Source organism: Anopheles darlingi, chromosome 2 (genome assembly GCF_943734745.1).
Source record: "Anopheles darlingi chromosome 2, idAnoDarlMG_H_01, whole genome shotgun sequence".
Classification (NCBI taxonomy): domain Eukaryota; kingdom Metazoa; phylum Arthropoda; class Insecta; order Diptera; family Culicidae; genus Anopheles; species Anopheles darlingi.
Window position 1 is genome coordinate 75245984 of NC_064874.1, and position 17573 is coordinate 75263556.

Sequence of the window (17573 nt, forward strand, 5' to 3'; positions counted from 1 at the left end):
GATCGATTCGCGTGCAAAAACGTATATTGTAAACGATCGCGCACCCAAAGCGTTTCGCCTCCTAAAAAGGGCACCAGTGACAGAGACAGAGAGAGAGAGAGAGAAGGATAGAGAGAGAGAGAGAGAGAGAGAGAGAGAGAATGATACAGAGAAGTGACCTATAGAACCATCACCGAGTCACCGAGAAGTCCTGGGAAGCGAGGATCGTGACACAATCTGTATCGGTTCGGGGGGGTATTCGAGAAAGATGGAAAGCAGCAAAAACCATCCTGGACAGCACCCCTTCCCCATTCCCCCTTATTGTCTCCGATGCTCCGGTTGCCGATGCCTCGTTTTTGTTCGATCGTTGATCGTCGTCCTGATTCGCCGTCGTCATCGTCATCGCCGTCATTGGTCTGTTGTTGAGTGGTGGATTTGCTTGATCCTGCGGTAAAACGATACGAGCCGCAGGAATCTGACCATCGTTGGTCATCGCATAAAGTCATCGCTAAAGCATAAAAAAAGCAATCATGTGGGACAAACAAAGGAAAGGAAGGAAGGGGTCACAAAAACTGAAAATGTTTGGCTCAAGCCTGGCTCAAGGGGCGCGCACCAGAATCGGACGACAGGTTGGTAGTAAAGCGGCTTCAAGAGCAACAAAAACGATCCTCAAACACACATACGAGCACGAGCACGTACTCATCAATCCTTTTTGAGGGAAACGGAACGGAGGAAAAAAAAGTCTAAAACTGAAATCCAAATCCTCGATCAGCCAGGGCCCGGCCCGGCCCGGCTCGGGGCCCCGGAATATTTGTCCCTCACAAACATCCTGCCCGCAGCGAACGGTCAACCGATCGATCGGTCTGTCTGTTTACCCTTCCTGGTGATCCTGGCCCTGTTTTTTTTTTTGGGCCGAATGAGCTCCTTCCACTGGTCGGTGTGCCACCTCTGCACCGATCGTCGAGGATCATCGTGTCCTTCGAGGATAATCACGCCCGTCACTCGCATAATGAGCTCGCATAATAATATGAGCTGCAATCCTTGTACAGCCTCGGGAGAACTGAAATCAATCGAACAAAAAAGCTCGCGGAGTCCTGTTTTTGTTGAATTAAATTCACGTGGCCAAGCATTTGCGCGTAATGTCCACCAATCCGCCCCGGTCGCTGGTGCTCGTTGGCCAGTCCTGGTAAAATTGGAATGACATCTCGCCCGAAAAAAAACTGTAGCAATGCATCGAAATGAAGCACGTTGCATAAAAAACAAAAAAAAAGCTACAGCATAAGAAGCATAAAAACGGCAAACGAAAAACGAAAAACCGAGGATATAAAACATGCTTCGATGCAACGCACAACCTTTGCCGGTCGGATTGATGTGCTGCAGCAAATCAAAACGGTGCTCGGTCGCAGGGCGGCTGGGAACCTGGGCAAAAAACGCCCAGCGAGTGAACGAAAAGAAAAAGAAGAAGAAGAAGAAAAAAGCATCCCGAAATCCAGGAGCCCCGGATTCCCGGGGTTTTTATCTCATTATTTGGCGGACATTTTAAGCAACGCAACTAGCAGAAGGAGCTCTCTTTCTCTCTCGGTGGGCTGCTCTGTGGTGCTTTTTTGCTGCTGCTCCCTCTGGTCTGGTCTGGTCTGCTGATGGTGGTGGTTGGTCACCTCAACGCTTCTGTTTTAACCGGAGCATTCATCGGCCAGGGCATGGCACATCAAAATGAGCTACATATTTCTAGACATTTTCGGTCGCGTTATTCTTCTTCTTTTTTCATTTTTGTTGTGCTGCTCCGAGCACAAAGTATGGGAAAATTGCGATCACCATCGCATCGCTTGCTGGCGAGATGATGATGATGATGATGATGATGAGAATTCCATTGGGATTGTGAATTAATTTTTGTCCGAATATCCCTGCTGCTACTGTTACATCGGCATGCCAGAGGGGTGGCTCTCGCGACGAAATCCTGGAAATCCTGGACCAAAACTATAATAAGATAAATGCGCACGAATTCGACGCGAAGGGTTTTTCCAGCGCATTTCCGAACAAAAATATGTCCCCGTCAATGCGTGTCTCGCGAGTAGAACTGTTTTTTTTCCTCCGTTTTTTTTTTGTATTTCTGTCCACCATTTTTGCCCTTTTCCGTTTTTGTTGCCGGTCAGAGCGGTCCATCCATGCCGGTGGGATAGAAACTGGAGCATCGGTCGATCCAATCGTCGGATGCAGCGAAACGAAGAGGTCCTTCCGTTTGATGTTTTTCTGGCCAATTTCCCATCCCATTCTTCTTCAGCCCTCCCTTCAGGAATGCCGGCCCCAAAATCACGGTCCCTCGGTGGGGGCCAGACGGGATTTTTGGAGATTTGGCGGGATCGTTCCTCACTCGCGGAGTGAGTTTTTTGGTGTCAATCAACGTGACAATGCAGGGTACTTAGAGGAGATGAATGGTGGGTGGTAGGGGAAAGGAGGAATTGGCATGCCAATGCGGTCACCTCAAGTGATGTGAAGGTATTACAAACTGTAACAAACCCAAAGAACCGGTGCGATAAATGAGTGAAGCTGCCCTTAAAGTAGCTCCCGCAGAGTGTGTATGTGTGTGTGTGTGTGTTGTTTAGACACCAGAGGAAGGTGTAACAATCGCTCTACATTCAAAAACGTCGCTACTTGATCTCCCAGAACGCCAACATCATCATCAACAACAACATCATCGTCTTCGTCACCGTCTCGTCGTCTGATAATGTAAATGTATCGTAAGTCATAAAAACGTGTGCGTGTGTGCGTGCATGTGAGTGTGTGTTGTAAGAGCAGCACGATAACGCCATCAACCCGGCGAGAGAATGAGATGATAACAATTAGCATCCGACGAGACATCTTTGCTCTGATAAGACCATGGCCGGCGGTCGGTCGGTTGCCTTCTTTATCATCTCGTCACAAAATTTCCGCGCGAGACTCACGGAGAGACTCCCGCGGAGTAATTTTGAGCCACAGGTTACAGTCTCAGCAGGCGCGCGAGCGAGTGGCAATGGCGGCACTTCATCCGGTTACGGCCTTACGTTGGCAGCCGGATCGTTCCTAGCAGGTGAAGAGAATATGTGTGTCACGACACGTTGTCCGGCACGGGTGTGCAATGGTCCTCGGGAGGAGGAGGAGGAGGAGGAGGCGGCAGAAAAATGAAGACGCGGATTTGATCGCGGGTTGCTGCGATTCTCACGCGGCTCTAATCGATTGTCTTACTCGCGGTGTCTGCAAAGTGCGAGAACAAATCAACCAATAAACAGTGCGCGCGCGTGTGTTGTGTGTGTGTGTGTGTGTGTGTGTGTGTGTGTGTGTGTGTGTGTGTGTGTGTGTGTGTGTGTGTGTGTGTGTGTGTGTGTGTGTGTGTGTGTGTGTGTGTGTCGTTGTTGCACCATCACTCTAGGCAACGGACGGATAGGCAGCAGAAGAAAACGGGGGATGCTTCTGATGGAATGGAATGGCTCAATCGAAGCTCCGATCGCTTCGATTTTCGGTTACACTTCATCTACACGGGCGCGAGAAAGCTGAAAATGAGATGAGAATGAAAAAGTTGAGAATGTCAAATCCCATACAAATGGAAATGTAAAGATACAAGTAGGCTGTCACAAATGTATGGGATTTGACATTCTCGCCTTTTTCATTCTCATCTCATTTTCAGCTTTCTCGCGCCCGTGTAGAGACTCGGTTACGAACCAATCCATGCTCCTCTCCTCCTCTCTACCTTCCCAAAACCTTTCACACAAAACTGCACATTAGGCAAGTTTGACGCGACGAACTACAGTGAGTGCCGTAGCGATTGTCAGAACGAGGAATTTAAATCCAACAAGTGTTGCGACAAAGAACAAATGGCGAGCATCGTCAAGTGATGTTCATCTCCTAACAAGGTGAAGGTGTTTTAAGTTTTCCTGCAATCTGTGTGCCGTTGTCGGGGAAAAGTGTGCACCACACTGTAGAAGCCCACAGAAGGAGCAGCAGCATCAGCAGCAGCAGCTATTCCTTTCTTAATTGTCGCTTAATTTTATCGCACATCCCTCCCGGGTGGGGGCAACACCGCGAACCGGGGATCCCAGCCACCAAAAACCTTCAAACCTTTCTCTCTCTCTCGCTCTTTCTATCTGCTCCCGTCCTCAAACATATCATCGGCCGGACTCCCATTTGGTGTTGTGTGTCGAACGCTGCTGCTGATGATGATGATGGCAACCTCCACGCGGCGTTATCCCGTTTCTTGTTGCCGCCGAAGACTCGCGCGAAGACTTGGTCGCGCTGTTTTTTGTTTTTTGCATTTTATTTGCTCTCTAATCATATTTTTTTGGTTTCAATTCCGTCTCTCTCTCTCGTACCGTTTCTTCATCGAGGGCTAGCTTTGTTTCATGTTTCATTTTCTTTCTTCATTTTCTATCCCCAATCGGGCGTTTTTTTTTCTTCGTTGGCCGCTCCCTATCATCATCCCCTGACCGGCGGTGTGTCGCTCGCTTAAATTTTAATTCTTTTCGCCTCACCTCATCGCCGTGCGGTAGTGCCTGAATGCCTAAGTGTTAGTGTGTCTCATTTTTGTACCAAACTCCAAACTGAACTGAAGCCAACGAGTAGTAGCCAATCCGATCAAATCACTTGAGCAATATTCACCAGTACAGTCTCCTCCTAGAAATTGCACACCCCCAAAAAAAACGGTGCCAAATAGTTCGAACGGCAATGCTCTAGCATAATCCCGGAGATGGACGCGATGGACGCGATCACACCAGAGGATCGCATCATCGCTTCGCTTCTCTCTCTATCCAGCACCCGTTGTTCCCTTCTGAAGAGTGTCCGGCTCCCATCGTGGGAGCCGCTCGAAGAAGCGCGATCAAAGAGGGAAGCTCGGAAGAAGAAGAGAAGAAGACGGAGAAGAAGACGGAGCAGCGGCAGCGAAAGAAGGAGCTGAAGCCAAGTCGGCCAAAGATAAAAGGAAATCTGCGCGAGCGCGCGCGCAATAACCTTTTAAAATATATATCATTTTGCAACGGCGCACCGTGTGTGTGTGTGTGTGCGTCGGGGAGGAGGAGAAGGAAGGAGGGAGTTCTGTATGTGTGCCTGGTGCTGCTGCTGCTGCTGCTGCTGCTGCGGTTGAGCTTTTCGGATGCGTCGACGACGACGACGACGACGACGTCGGCGACGTTGATTTGAGCTTTTCGGTCTTCTTCCGTTGTTGTTTTTTGTTTTGGGTGTTTCCTCTCTTCATTTTGTTGTTACCCTTTCCCACCGTCGTCGTCGACGTTGTTGTTGTTGTTGTTAGTGCGGCTTTTAATTTCATTTCGCCTCAGCCTCCTCGCACCCCTCTCTTCCCCCTCCTTATGGTGATCGTTTGAAGTGCGAAGATGGCGTTTTTTTTTGTGCTTCGAAACTTCGAGCCGTGCTTCTGCTCGCTGGGAGTTTCGGGGAGGGCCGGACATTCGCAAACCAGCTCCCTCCGTGTGTGCGCTCGTGTGTGTGTGTACGTGTGCTTCGAATCGGTGTGTTGTTGAATCGGGGGAGCAGCAACAGCAACAACAGCGATCGGTTTCTTGAGCTACACACCGGCTGGACGGCCGGCCGGGCGGGCAGCTCATTCGAAACGAGTTCGTTCTATCGGGCGCTCTGGCCGGTTACCGGTACGGTTTGTGATTTTAGGTGTGTCGGATTTGTTTGTTCTCTGCACGCGCACACACGCACACACGGACACACGCACACACCCGCACTCTCACCGGTCTCCCTCTGTCGTTAGTGCAAGCTAGTGTGTGTGCGGAAGCGTACGTGTGCACGGGCGTGCGCACACACGGCAAGGGAAGATTTCGATCTCGGCCGTTCGCGTTTTGAATACGCGTTTCCTCCTCCTTCTGCTCCTCCTCCTGCTCCTCGATCGCAACAACAACAACTCGCAGAAGGCCCCCTCGGTCGGGAAGTCGGGAGGCCGGGCCCCGAAAATTGCCGCACATTGCCTTTGGGGCCTGCTTCGGTCCCGGTCGCGGTCGCGCTCCGGTTGCCACGGTGTCCGTCGGCCCACGGCTTTCGTGCAGTTGAGGTTTGCGCTCCGAGCACCACGTCGTCGTCATCATCATCGTCGAGCTGCGCAAAACGGTTGTGCACCGCACCCGCGACGCGCAGTCGCAGGACACGAAGTAGCACCAGGGCGTGCGAGTGTGCGTGCGTGCGTGCGTGCGTGCGTAAGTGCGTGTCCTGGCCACAACTGGCCACAGTCACTGTCACTCTGTCAACGGCAAGCGACGCAAACGGCGAACGAACTGAGTGCAGTGCACGTGCCAGCTGGGGAACTGGGAACAAAACGATCGTCTGATCAGGTGCATCCTCCTTCTCCTCCTCTCCTTCCTTTCCGTCACTACCCTCCCCGCAGTGTTGTGATCGGTGCTGGTGGTCTGCGTCTCTGCCGCGCGACGTTTAGCGATGATCGATACTTTGTGGTGTTGCTCGTAGGTGCTGCAGCATTTCAAGTGTACAAAAGTGTGCAACGACGACGCCGGAGACGACAATCATGTGATGGGGACCTGGGGCTGGTACCTGCTGCTGCTGCTGGTTGCGCGATATCTTTGGAGGGCGTCACATCCGGTGCCCTGCCAGCGGTGCTAGAGTGCTGTGCCGGTCGTGTGATCGAGAGAAAAGAAACGAGAAACCCCCGGACTGTTGTTGGTGTGTGTGTTTGTGGGAACTGGCTGGGGAGGGGGAGCAGAGGGGCTCACTCAGATTCTTATCTGCACCGGACGTCCGGTGTTTGTGAAGTTTCCGTAACATTGAAAGCGAGACCGAGACCGAGCGAGAGCGAGAAAGAGAGAGAGCCGAGAGAGTCGACGATTGCGAGCTGTCAGTATGCGGTTGGTACTGGTGGTGATCTACCTGATACTGATCATGCCAATCACGGGCCTGTGGCGGTAAGTACTTACTACCCTCCTTCGAGCGTTATAGTTTCTAGTATAGTATTGCTGCGAGGTTTTTTTAAGCGTTTGTTTAGGAGGGAGGATCGAACGAACGGCTCTGTCAGCTGTCAACTCGATCACGTAAACAAAGCGTGGGAGACAATTAGAGTTCATCGGCAGTTCCATTAGCAGCCAATAGGCCCGGAAAGCAGCATGATGGTCGCCACTACTGCCACTAAAAACCAACTAAACTACTTTTTACTGTCTTCTGGAGAGAGATCTCACCAAAACTCGTCGTACTAATCATCAGCGAAGCGCAACCCCTTTGGATCCCCCCCTTTATGGCTGGAATGTTTTCAGCTGCTGCTGCATCATCATCATCATCATCATCTGGCGCAAAAATTGGTGATAAAAAGCGAAAAACCATCCCATGGATTGGATCGCTCAGCCAGCCTACTACTACTACTAAGTAGCTAACCACCCTAGCAACCGGCAGCCGGGGCTGCGTCCGAGTAGGCCTTGGGGAAGGGGGCTCCACGAATAGCACCAAGTGACCGGTGGTGATGCTGCTGCTTCTACTGTTGCTGAACGGTATTCAACACTTTATCTTAATAATTTCATAATTAACCCGATGGACGATGGTCGATGGTGCAGCTCGATGAAGCGGCTCGACGAGTAGCTGGAAGCCAGATCGTTCGGCAGATCGTTCACCAACCTATCTCTCTCTCTCTCCCCCTTGTGTCGTTCGTTCTTTTCCCTTTGGTGTCTCTTACTCATTAGCTGGCAGCCGTGAAGCGATCGTGCGTCTCATCGCGCGTTACACTGTTGCGCCGTTGGTGTGGTGGTGCGCGATCGACTGCGAAGGACACAACGACGAAACGCGATCCCCCGGGTGATCGCTTCGGGGAAGGGGGAAGGAAGGTGGAGGAGGCATCGGCATCGATGCAGCACCACCGATGGATGGTTGCAGCGCCGTGATTATACCGTGGTGGGGGCCAACTGGGCAGCCATTAAATGCATCCTTAATTACATTTACGCTTTTAAAAACGATTATAAATATTACAAACCGCCCCTCATTATATCATTAGCGATGATGTTGTGATAAGCGGTCGCGAGTGCGAGTTCCGAGGCAGGAGTCAGGAGGTGGTCGGTGGTCGGTGGTTTGTGTTTGCTGTTCCTGTTCCCAGCATGTTCCGGCCACAGCAGCAGCAGCAACTCGCTAATGGACCAACATCCCCCGTTCCATTCCTCCTTCTTTCGATCTACTTATCCGTCTCGCTCGCTCGCTCTCGTGGCTGCGTGAGGATCGTTTGTTGAAGACGAGCTCGACTAAAACGACCTGTTCCCAGCCGGCAGGCAGGCTGAATGGCTAGCTAGCTGCCGGCTAGATGCAAATCAGCTACCCTCATAATGGTACAGCCGTGAAATCGGTCCCTATCACGTCATATCGCAACTTTACACTTACGCGCGCACGCCAAGCGGTCCGTGACGGGGTATGTGACGGTGTCCTAGCTACTGGCCACAGCAGCAGCCAACAGCAGAGGTCTCGCGTCTCGTGGTCTTATGTTGCGTGCGTTTCCTTTGCGCGCGAGATTCCGTTCCCGAGATGATATCTCGCGATAAGGAATATCGCAATTTGATGAGTATTATAGAGCTCGGTACCACGGGGGGAGAGGGAAGAGAAGGTGGTCCGGGAAACGGGGCAAGATGTACGATGTCGTCAAGTGAAGAGAGAGAGAGCGCCGCAGTTTAGAGATAATCTCGGATTTCTCGCTTGGTTTTCGTCGAACCAGACGACCGAACCAAGCGGGGAATGGCATCATTTCTCATAAATGCGAACAAACCGCGCGCTCTGGAGCATGATCCTCCCCCATGCCCCCGGTAGCGAGAGCCAAGAGGCACCTCGAATCAGACATTCACCGCACGCACCGCTCGGCGGCTAACTGCTGAGCACGTCCGGCAGCACTTTCTGGAGCGCGTTGCGCGGGTTCGTGGGTCATACCTTTGCATGCTGCGACATCGAGCGATCGAGAGCAACACACGCACGCACACACACACCGAGTGGCGTCACGCGGCTCCTCCCTTATCGCCGCCGATCTTTACGAGCTTGAACCCTTCGGGTACTTCGGGGGTTGGGGGCACATTCCATTCGCAACACCGGGAACGGTGCGCCGCGGACCACGAAACCAAAAAAAGAATTATGCAAATCACGGGCGTCGTCAGCGGCGGAAGCGGATTATGTTTTCTTAATCTCCTCAACCCACTTATCACCGGGCGCTAGTGACGGGCCGGGCGTGATAAGGAATGGCGCGAGGATCTCACGAGGAGACGATGCGATGACATTCCCACATACATCCAACCGTTGCTTTTGATTTAATGGAATATCGTCAACTCTCGCCCGGGGTTAGTAGCGCTTCCGGGGCGGAAGGGGACAGGACACACCGAGATGGAGCTGTTCCGAATGTTGTTAATCTAATCTGGTTCTTCTTCCACTTCCAACAACACCGACCAACGGAGCGGCTCGACTATTAAGCTGTCCTGTCGCTTTTGGGCTCTGGTTCCGGACAGGACACCGATCGAGCCGCCAACCAACATTCACCGCGAAAGGATCGGAGGGGCCTTTTACTGCCGCCGCTTTGCTCTTTGCACTTTTTGCAGCAACAAAATGGCGCCCCTTTTCCCCGTGACAGGCGGACGAGGTGCATCAACCGCTGCCGCTGCAACAACCAGCCAACCAGTTGCTGCTGTCGTATCCTCGATCCTCGTGTCCATTACGAATCGAGAGAAGAGACGCTTTTATTTATTTTTTTGGGACTCCTTTGGATCCCGCTCCCTAAAATCGATGATCGACGACGACCGGGATGATGATGGCGATGAAATTCGATCCTGTGCTTCTGCCGTTGGACGGTGGTGCCGAACCGTATCGTATCGATGGCCGAGGGTCTCTCGCAAGTCAAGTCTGGTTGAAGCCCAACCAGAATGAGCCAATGAGCAACGGCAGCAGCGTAAAAGCGGAACGGTATGGAACCGATATCCTTGAGAATTCGGTCGCTCCGCTCCCCGGGGACCGCTCCCTTCGAACGATCTGCGCCGATGATGATGATGATGCAGCAACAAAATGGCCAAAGAGTGGCATCATGAGAGGCGTGAGATGAAGGAATGTTCGGAAAATTCGACGTTCAAAATTCGGGCAGATTGGGAAAAACCTGCTGCTGCTGCTGCTGCTGCTGGAAAGGCTGTCCAGCATGAAGTGATGCGATCCAAGTAACCTTCGCCAAACACTCGTTCCCGGCTGTTGGCTGTTTATGCGGAACGCAGATTTGGATTAGTATCCGCGGCGTAGAACCGTGGTTCCAGTGAATCCGTTACAATGTTTATGGGAAACTATATTTACCCGTTCAAGCTGGCTGGACAGTGAGTACCGGCCTGGGGCCTGGGGCCTGGTGCCTGGTGGTGCCGTCTGGTAATGAGCATCATCAGCTTGAATCAACTCATTAAGTGAGGTGAAAGGGATTGCGAGGTGGTGGGTATATTGATTCACTGACCACCGGTCTCGTCTCTCCACCTCCCCGAGTGGTCCATCAAAAGACAGATGGCCAGTCTTTCGTCAGCAAGATTGACGTTTACCAGCGTTTACCGGCATACAGCGAAGGGAGGACCGGAGGGCTGGTGAGGAAACGATTGACTCACCGAGTGACTGACTGACTGACCGAGCGACAGGACCGGTGAGACAGTCCGGATCGGTGCATCTTGATGGACATGCAAACGACGAAACACCTGTAGCGGCTCCGTCTGGCTTCTTTCCATCCGGGGCTTGCTGCTGGCGGTCTTCTTCTGATCCGGTGTGTGTCTCTCTCTCTCTCTCTCTCGCTTTTTCCACATTTTTGTGGTTCTTTGTTTACAGCCCAAAGAAGTTAAAGAAAAAGAGAGAGATAGAGAGCCAAAGATACATCGATACTCCTGGAGTGTTGTTCAGTGATCCTTGGAAGCGGTGGTGCGCCCTAATCCCTAATGGATGGACAGGATGAACGGTGATGGTGACCCCGATCCTGCTCCCTTAGCAGCCCCCGTGGTTGGTGGTGATCCGTGGCCGGCGGCCCCCACTTGTCTGCGCGGGCTTGAAGGAGTCAAATGTTTGATGATTTTGTTACACTCCTTGCCGTTCGCCTTCGGCCGTCTTGCGTGTGTGTATTCAACGACGAAGACGTCAACGGTTCGGTTGCGGGCCAATCCCGAGAGGGACGAGGGTTAAAAACAAACTACTCCACCCCTCTCTCGATGGCTCTCGAGATGACGGGCGAATAAATAGGCAAGCAAGCATCTTCAGATGCACTTTGGTCGCCTTCGACGTCCACGACGTGTTTTGTGGCTTCATCGATGTCGTCGTCGTCGTCGTCGTCGTCGTCAACGTTCGCTGCTGCTGCTGTTGATGCTGCTACACCGACAAGTGGCGACACAATCCGATGGGCGAGTGTCCCTTATGGTGGTGTATCGGCTTGTGTGCATGCTATTTATGCTCGCTCGGTTCGGTTCGTTGTTGTTCCTGTTGTCATGTCGTATTTGCTCAAAAGGGGAATGCATTTTTCCCGTGCCCCGGCGAGGATGCCCGCAAAAGCACTGCTGGGAATGGGAGTGTTTCGCACCGGCTACCTCCCGTCTGCCCCTTTGCCTCTTCCTCTTCGGTTGGACCTTTTAATACACGACGGCATCGAAGGCGGCATCAAAGAGTGACGCTTTTCCGCCTCGTTGATCCCGAAAGCGTGTGTGTGTGCATGCGTGCGTCCGCCTCTTGTTTGTGGTGTGGTGCGCGGCAAAGCCAAAGGAAAAGGGGGGAGGTGAAATATTGATCTTTTTAGCCGGAGGCCGGTGGCTCCGGTACTCCGAAGTTGATTAAGCGGATCAGCATCATCACCGTCGCCATCATCATCATCATCGTCACGTACAAACAGTGCAGAACGCCAAACACACCGTCGTCGTCGTCGTTGGCGTCGTCGTCATCGTCGAGCGTGATGCCTGGGAACCTTCTGAGTAGGTGACAGCAAAAGCGGGGAGGGGGTCCTATGGTGGAATGAGGTTGGATCGACTTTATGTCGCTTTAATTTACGATGATTTAACAAGCACCGGAGGGAATACCTGCCTCACACACTCACACGCTCCGCATCGTTGGTCGTCGGTTCGTCAATAGCCGGCAGCCCTGCAGTTGGCGTTTGATGGTTGCCACCCAGTGTTTAGGGCGCGATTGGGGTGGCCCGGCATTACACGCGTGGTGAAACGACCGCCGCGACCGCGACCGCGAAGAGCGACCCACACCGAGCTGCCCAGCCGTTGTGTCTTCCACTACGCTAGAGCGCTAGCTTTTGATGCCGGGCACACTAGCGAGCGCACGCTAGTGATTGAAAGGTGAGGCGACACGGTGCACGGTATCCACCGGTTCGTTTGTATGATCGGTCGCGGTAAATGAGTTCGATTTATGAGGTTTGCGTGCCCGTGTGTGCCCGTGTGTGTGTGTGTGTGTGTGCGTTTCAAGAGCCAGGCAAATAGAAGGGGCATCGCATGAGCAAATATGCTGGAACGCTGGAGGCCAATAATTGTTGTGTTCTTTTATGAGTAGCTTAAACATTGTGTTACGCCAAGGTGACAATGACGCCACAGCAGCAGTAGGAGGAGGAGGAGGAGAAAGAGTAAAGTTATCTCTGGTAGATGGGGTTGAGAGGTTTGAGGGTTTCGTTATTGTTTCACGGGAACATTGTGTTTCATAGTGTGACAATTTGGTCTGACAAATCTGGTACAAAACTGTTGCCATCAACATCAATTAATCCAATTTGGGGCAATTTTTCAATTGACGTTGCGTTGACATTGCTGTAGGCACTTCAGATAGTAGAATATGAATATTCTTTGAACCCCTTTTTGAAACCCTTTTTGTTAAAAACCCCTTTTTGTTCAATTCTATTCAGAAAAACTTATTAACTGAACAGGCACTAGTTTTGTTGTTGTTGTTGTTGTTGTTGCTGTAGTTGTAGACTAGGCTAGTTCCAGTTAAAGTTTTGTTTACAACTCAAAGAAACCCCTGGATCGCCATTTTGAATTTCAAATGCTGGTCTGGCCTAACAGATAATTTCAAAGGTTGCTGCCATCGAACATATTTCCGACAAACGGTTTTAACCGATGCGAATGCTACAATCACATTCGAATCGGTTAAAACCGTTTGTCGTAAATATTTTCGATGTCAGGAACATCATTTTTCTCTAATATAAACAGAAAAAAAAACAAAACTGTTAACAACCAAAGTGAAATCGTTTGTAACTGTAACTTCTCCAACGCGAGGGAATGGAGCGAAATCTTTAGACAAACACATTAGAAACATTGCAACGCGCGCACATTGGCGTAAGGAGGAATCGATGGACCGATGCTTCGTCCGTGATTTACGCTTACGACTCGATGGTCACTCTCTCTCTCTCTCTCTCTCACCTACCTACCGCGCGGAATCGATTAGATGCTGTGCAGTTCCATCTCCGGGAAAACATTGTTTGCGGCCAGGCAAATGCCAGGCAGCTGCTCGTTCGCCTGAATCGCGAAGACACTCCACCGGGACCGGGCAGTTGGTGCCGGGCAGTTGATTTAGCGTCCACCCAACTATATCTCGCCCATCCGACGACGAGTGCCGGCCTCATTTTCCGCTAGACTAGCGGTGCGAATGGCGTGACGAATTCCTGTAGATTTTTCTTCGCTCGGCACCACCAGAGCGAGACAGCTGCGAGCGGCCAGTAGTGGTGGGGTGATGGTGGCATGAATGGTTAGCGATTGTTTAAATTGAAATTAAAATGCACAAGTTCATAAAAGTAAATAAATGGCCAAGCGCGTTGACGAGACGAGCGAAAAGAACTCCTCGCGCGGTGTGTTAATAGCGTTGCGAATTCAGCTTCTCATTCACACACACTCACTCTCTGTCCGAGGTAACCTGAGCGGCGGCAGCGTCGGCTCAGATGTTCCGACGGTCCGGCGGAGCCCTTTCTCGCGCTTCACGTTCGGGCAAATTTACACTTCACCAGCAGCCGCAGTGCGCATCAATCTAAATGCATAATTGAGAAAATTGAGTTAAACACCGACAGAGAGCCGACCGAGACCGAGACCCAGACCGAGACCGAGAGGTATTCCAGCGCCGTTCCAGCTTTCCGGACCAGAGGAACCGCAGAAATGGGCCGTCACTTCCGAGTTGCCTAGCTAGGCAGGCGTTGCTGCTGCTGCTGCTGTTGCTGCTGTTCGGTCTCTCGGTGGTTGGCCGACAGGTTGGAGTGACAAGCGATTATTTTTGCACACGGTTGCGTTCCGGCCGGCCCGAAAAGGGGTCGATCTTCACCGTGCCAGTTGGCAGGCAGACGACAGGGACAGCTCGCAGCAACATGGCAACCATCTAATGTGCTGCTGCTGCTGTTGCTGCTGCTGAGCGTTGCGTTGGTAACAGTGGCCAGGAGTGCTCCTGAGGGCAACGGAGCACTCGGTGGCGTGTTGCGGTGATGTTGTGCAGCAGCCACTTCCTAACTGATCACTTCTTGCTCACCTGCTACTGCTCCTGCTCCAGCTCCTGCTGCTGCTACTAGTGCCGATGGCCACGACGAAACTCCCAGTACGATTGCAGCTTAAATCAACAATTGCATCGGTGCATGCTGTAAGCAGGGCCATCGGTGTTGGTAGTAGCCTACTCAGTGCGCCTGACAGTTGTTGAAACTATTCGTTACCGATGATTAGTATTCAATGAATTGCCGTTGATCATCGCGTATCGCGTATTGGGAGCCAGTCAGCCAGTCAGTTCTTCTCTTCGCTGACTGCTGCTGCAATTGCTGCATGATAATGTCGCTTCACTGCGGTGGCGAATTACGATTGTGCAATCTGTCGGTTTTAATGAGTCATAAAAGCCGAGTGCCGCACATGCGCATTAAGTACGTAGCGCGGTAAGCTGGAAGGTACCGGAGGTGGTGGTGCAGAGATCACGATCTCTTACGGCGTACGGTAGCGGCGGTCGCTCACGGGGACGACGATCTGCGATTTGTCAATCAGTCGTAGGGTTGCGGGGTGATGTATGTCGCAAATGTATGCGAGCTAATGAAAATCGTTAACATGGTTGCTGTTACCCATTTATTCGTTGTTGCTGTCGCGCTGTTTTCCAAAGTGATTCATTCTAATCAACCGACTGATGATGTGTGCGAGCAAGCAAATGCGCACCTTCGACGCTATTACCAGTTTCGTTCGCTTCCATCCAATATCTATGATGGGTTATGATATCCAATATCTATGATGGGTTTATGCTCTGTTGCAACGATTTGTTGATCTGTTGTATGCATAACGCCGCTTCAGAGTGAGTGTCACATGTATACATTATCTCGAGCAGGTATTTGGGTATTAACTATGTTTAAACGTGAGATCAGGTTGTACTTGTACTGGTTGTTCATGTTTAATCATGTTTAATTGATGCCACAATTTAAAATAACATCTATGGCCTTGGTTTCCTTTCCTTTTGAGAACCCATCTAGTTGTTAAAACTTCTTAAGTTCTTAAGAAATCTCAGTTTAAAGCCTATTGGTTTCTAAGATAAACATTTTCATTTGAATTTTCCAACGGATTTAACCGACGATTCTATCATCTGGCATTTTTATTAATAAAAGTGTTAAAGACTCTCTGGTTGTCTTCTCGCAAACAGCCTCCATTTGAAACGCTTGCCACTGTTTTCCTAGCAACGGATTCCGTGCCAAGGAACAAAACCAGAAAAGCTCTATTCAACCAAAAAAAACACTAACCAACTAGTGCCGCTGACTGCAACCTTTTGCTTCGGATATTCGGAATCTCCAAACGCGCTCAACGTGCTCTCCAGCACCAGCCTCCCACGGGCGGCCTCTTCCTCGCCCCGGCACGACGCAATCGCCGTATAATGCCATTGTCGGTGGCCAAGCAGCAGCCGGATTCGAAGCGTTAATTAGTCAAATTAAAAATCTCACCGAACCCCCCGCCCCCAAACCCCCAATAACGGCCACATCCATAAAATCATCGACCTCGGCCTCCTCTTGCCTACAATCCCCCAACCGGGCGGCATCCCGGGACGCTGCTGTGTCTCGTTTTCGTCAAACAAATTGAAACCGAATATCAACAGTTTTAGTGCCTTTGGCGGGGCTTCTGCGGGGGTTCTTCTATACCCTTGCCTTGTTCGCTGCGTGTCGCTACGTGCCATTCGATCGTGCCCGATTTGTTGTCGTCGTTCCGCCTAAGATGTTGCGGGGTTGCCTTCCCTGCCTTCTGCTCGCTCGGTGCTGGTGGCGGCTGAGATGAGAAGCTGCGTGCTGCTGCTGCTGCTGCTGCTGCGGCCATACGGCTGAGCCTACAAATTTATGTCTTTATTAGCCCCGTGTGCGGACAGCAAATGGGGCCGCCAATGGCCGACGGTGGCGGCCGCGACGGACCGAAACCGAAACCGGTGATCGAAGTGAACGATCGGCGCGTCGCGAGCTATTTAAATTTATAATTTCTTCTTCGAAACCACGCTGGCCACCTCTAACCGTTGCTCTCACTCCCTCTCTCTATCTCTCACTGTCTCTTTCTACCCATCTCTCTAATTCTCTCTCTGTGTCTCTTCTCCTGTGGGTCACGAGCGTATGCATTCTCGACATTCATTCCGGGATAGGGCCATCGTGGCGTGCGTATTCTGAGCGGGAAGCTGGCACTTTCATCTGCAATCATGCTGCTGCAGCTGGCGCGATCCTCGAATCGAAGCAAGTAGTTGATCGAAGGGGAATCGATTACACGACCTCGACTAATAAAGCTCCCCGGGAGTCCCTTGTTTTTTTTCCAGAGAACAGTTTGCGTTGACAGTGTTCGTCGTGTCGTCATCATCGTCACACTCCACTGCAGTCATACGCATCATTTGCAGTAGCGCACTCCGTTGCTTAAACCGGCAGCCTGTTGCTGGAGAGGAATCATAAAAATCCACTTCCAATCGTTCACACTTCATACTGACGTCCCGACTGGCGGTTTACCGGCCAGTCAGTAGCAATATCCGGGTTCTAAACCTCTCTTTACGTTCAGAGCATTGACAGGAGGGGAGGGAAACGACGGAAAAGCAGTTAAAACGTCATAACGGAACGGATGGAATCTGGACAGTGTTGCTGCAGGTTTGTTGCAGCAGCAAACGGGTTGTTCCCTGGTTGCCTGTTGGCTGGAAATTATTTATTTTAACTCCGCGGGTATTTACATTGCCCGAGCGCGCGCATCAAGTGCTCATCACCATCACATGCTCTCACTCGCTGCTCTAGGTGTCTACGGCCACGGTTTGTAATGTACTTCCGACGTGAACTTCCCCGTGAACTGATCTATTTTTTTTCTCCCGTGGTTCGATCGTTACGGTTCGGTTTCATCATCGTACACAGATCCATTACCGCGTTAGTACGGAGTACCGCAGATGCAGGAAGATCCGGAGAGCGAGAGAAAAAAAGAATTCTGGGAAATCGAACTACTTGGGCGCCCCCTTTAACGCACCCTCGGCTTAATGGCGTCTGGGGTCGAGCAACCTGAAGGTTACTACTCGATCGATGATAGTCGAATCGCAATCCCGAATCGGGTGCAGCGGCGCGGAGGGAGTAATAATCGTTGTCGTAACATTAGACTGCCGGAGTCGTACGCTTCAGATGAACTGCTGTTGCTGCTGCTGCTGCTGCTGGTGGT

General features: G+C 51.5%; 2 protein-coding genes across 2 annotated transcripts in view; one reads left to right on the forward strand and one right to left on the reverse strand.

Moving 5' to 3' along the window:
• Positions 1–17573, reverse strand: part of LOC125949612 (neither inactivation nor afterpotential protein C) — a 67901-nt gene that overhangs the window by 37159 nt on the left and 13169 nt on the right. The window lies entirely within an intron of this gene.
• LOC125949643 (protein Wnt-6) overlaps positions 6219–17573 on the forward strand; it is a 19926-nt gene continuing 8571 nt past the window's right edge. Inside the window, exon 1 of the mRNA XM_049676894.1 lies at positions 6219–6881. Within this exon, the coding sequence (XP_049532851.1) occupies positions 6820–6881 (62 nt within the window). The 5' untranslated portion in view covers positions 6219–6819. The remainder of the gene's footprint in view (positions 6882–17573) is intronic.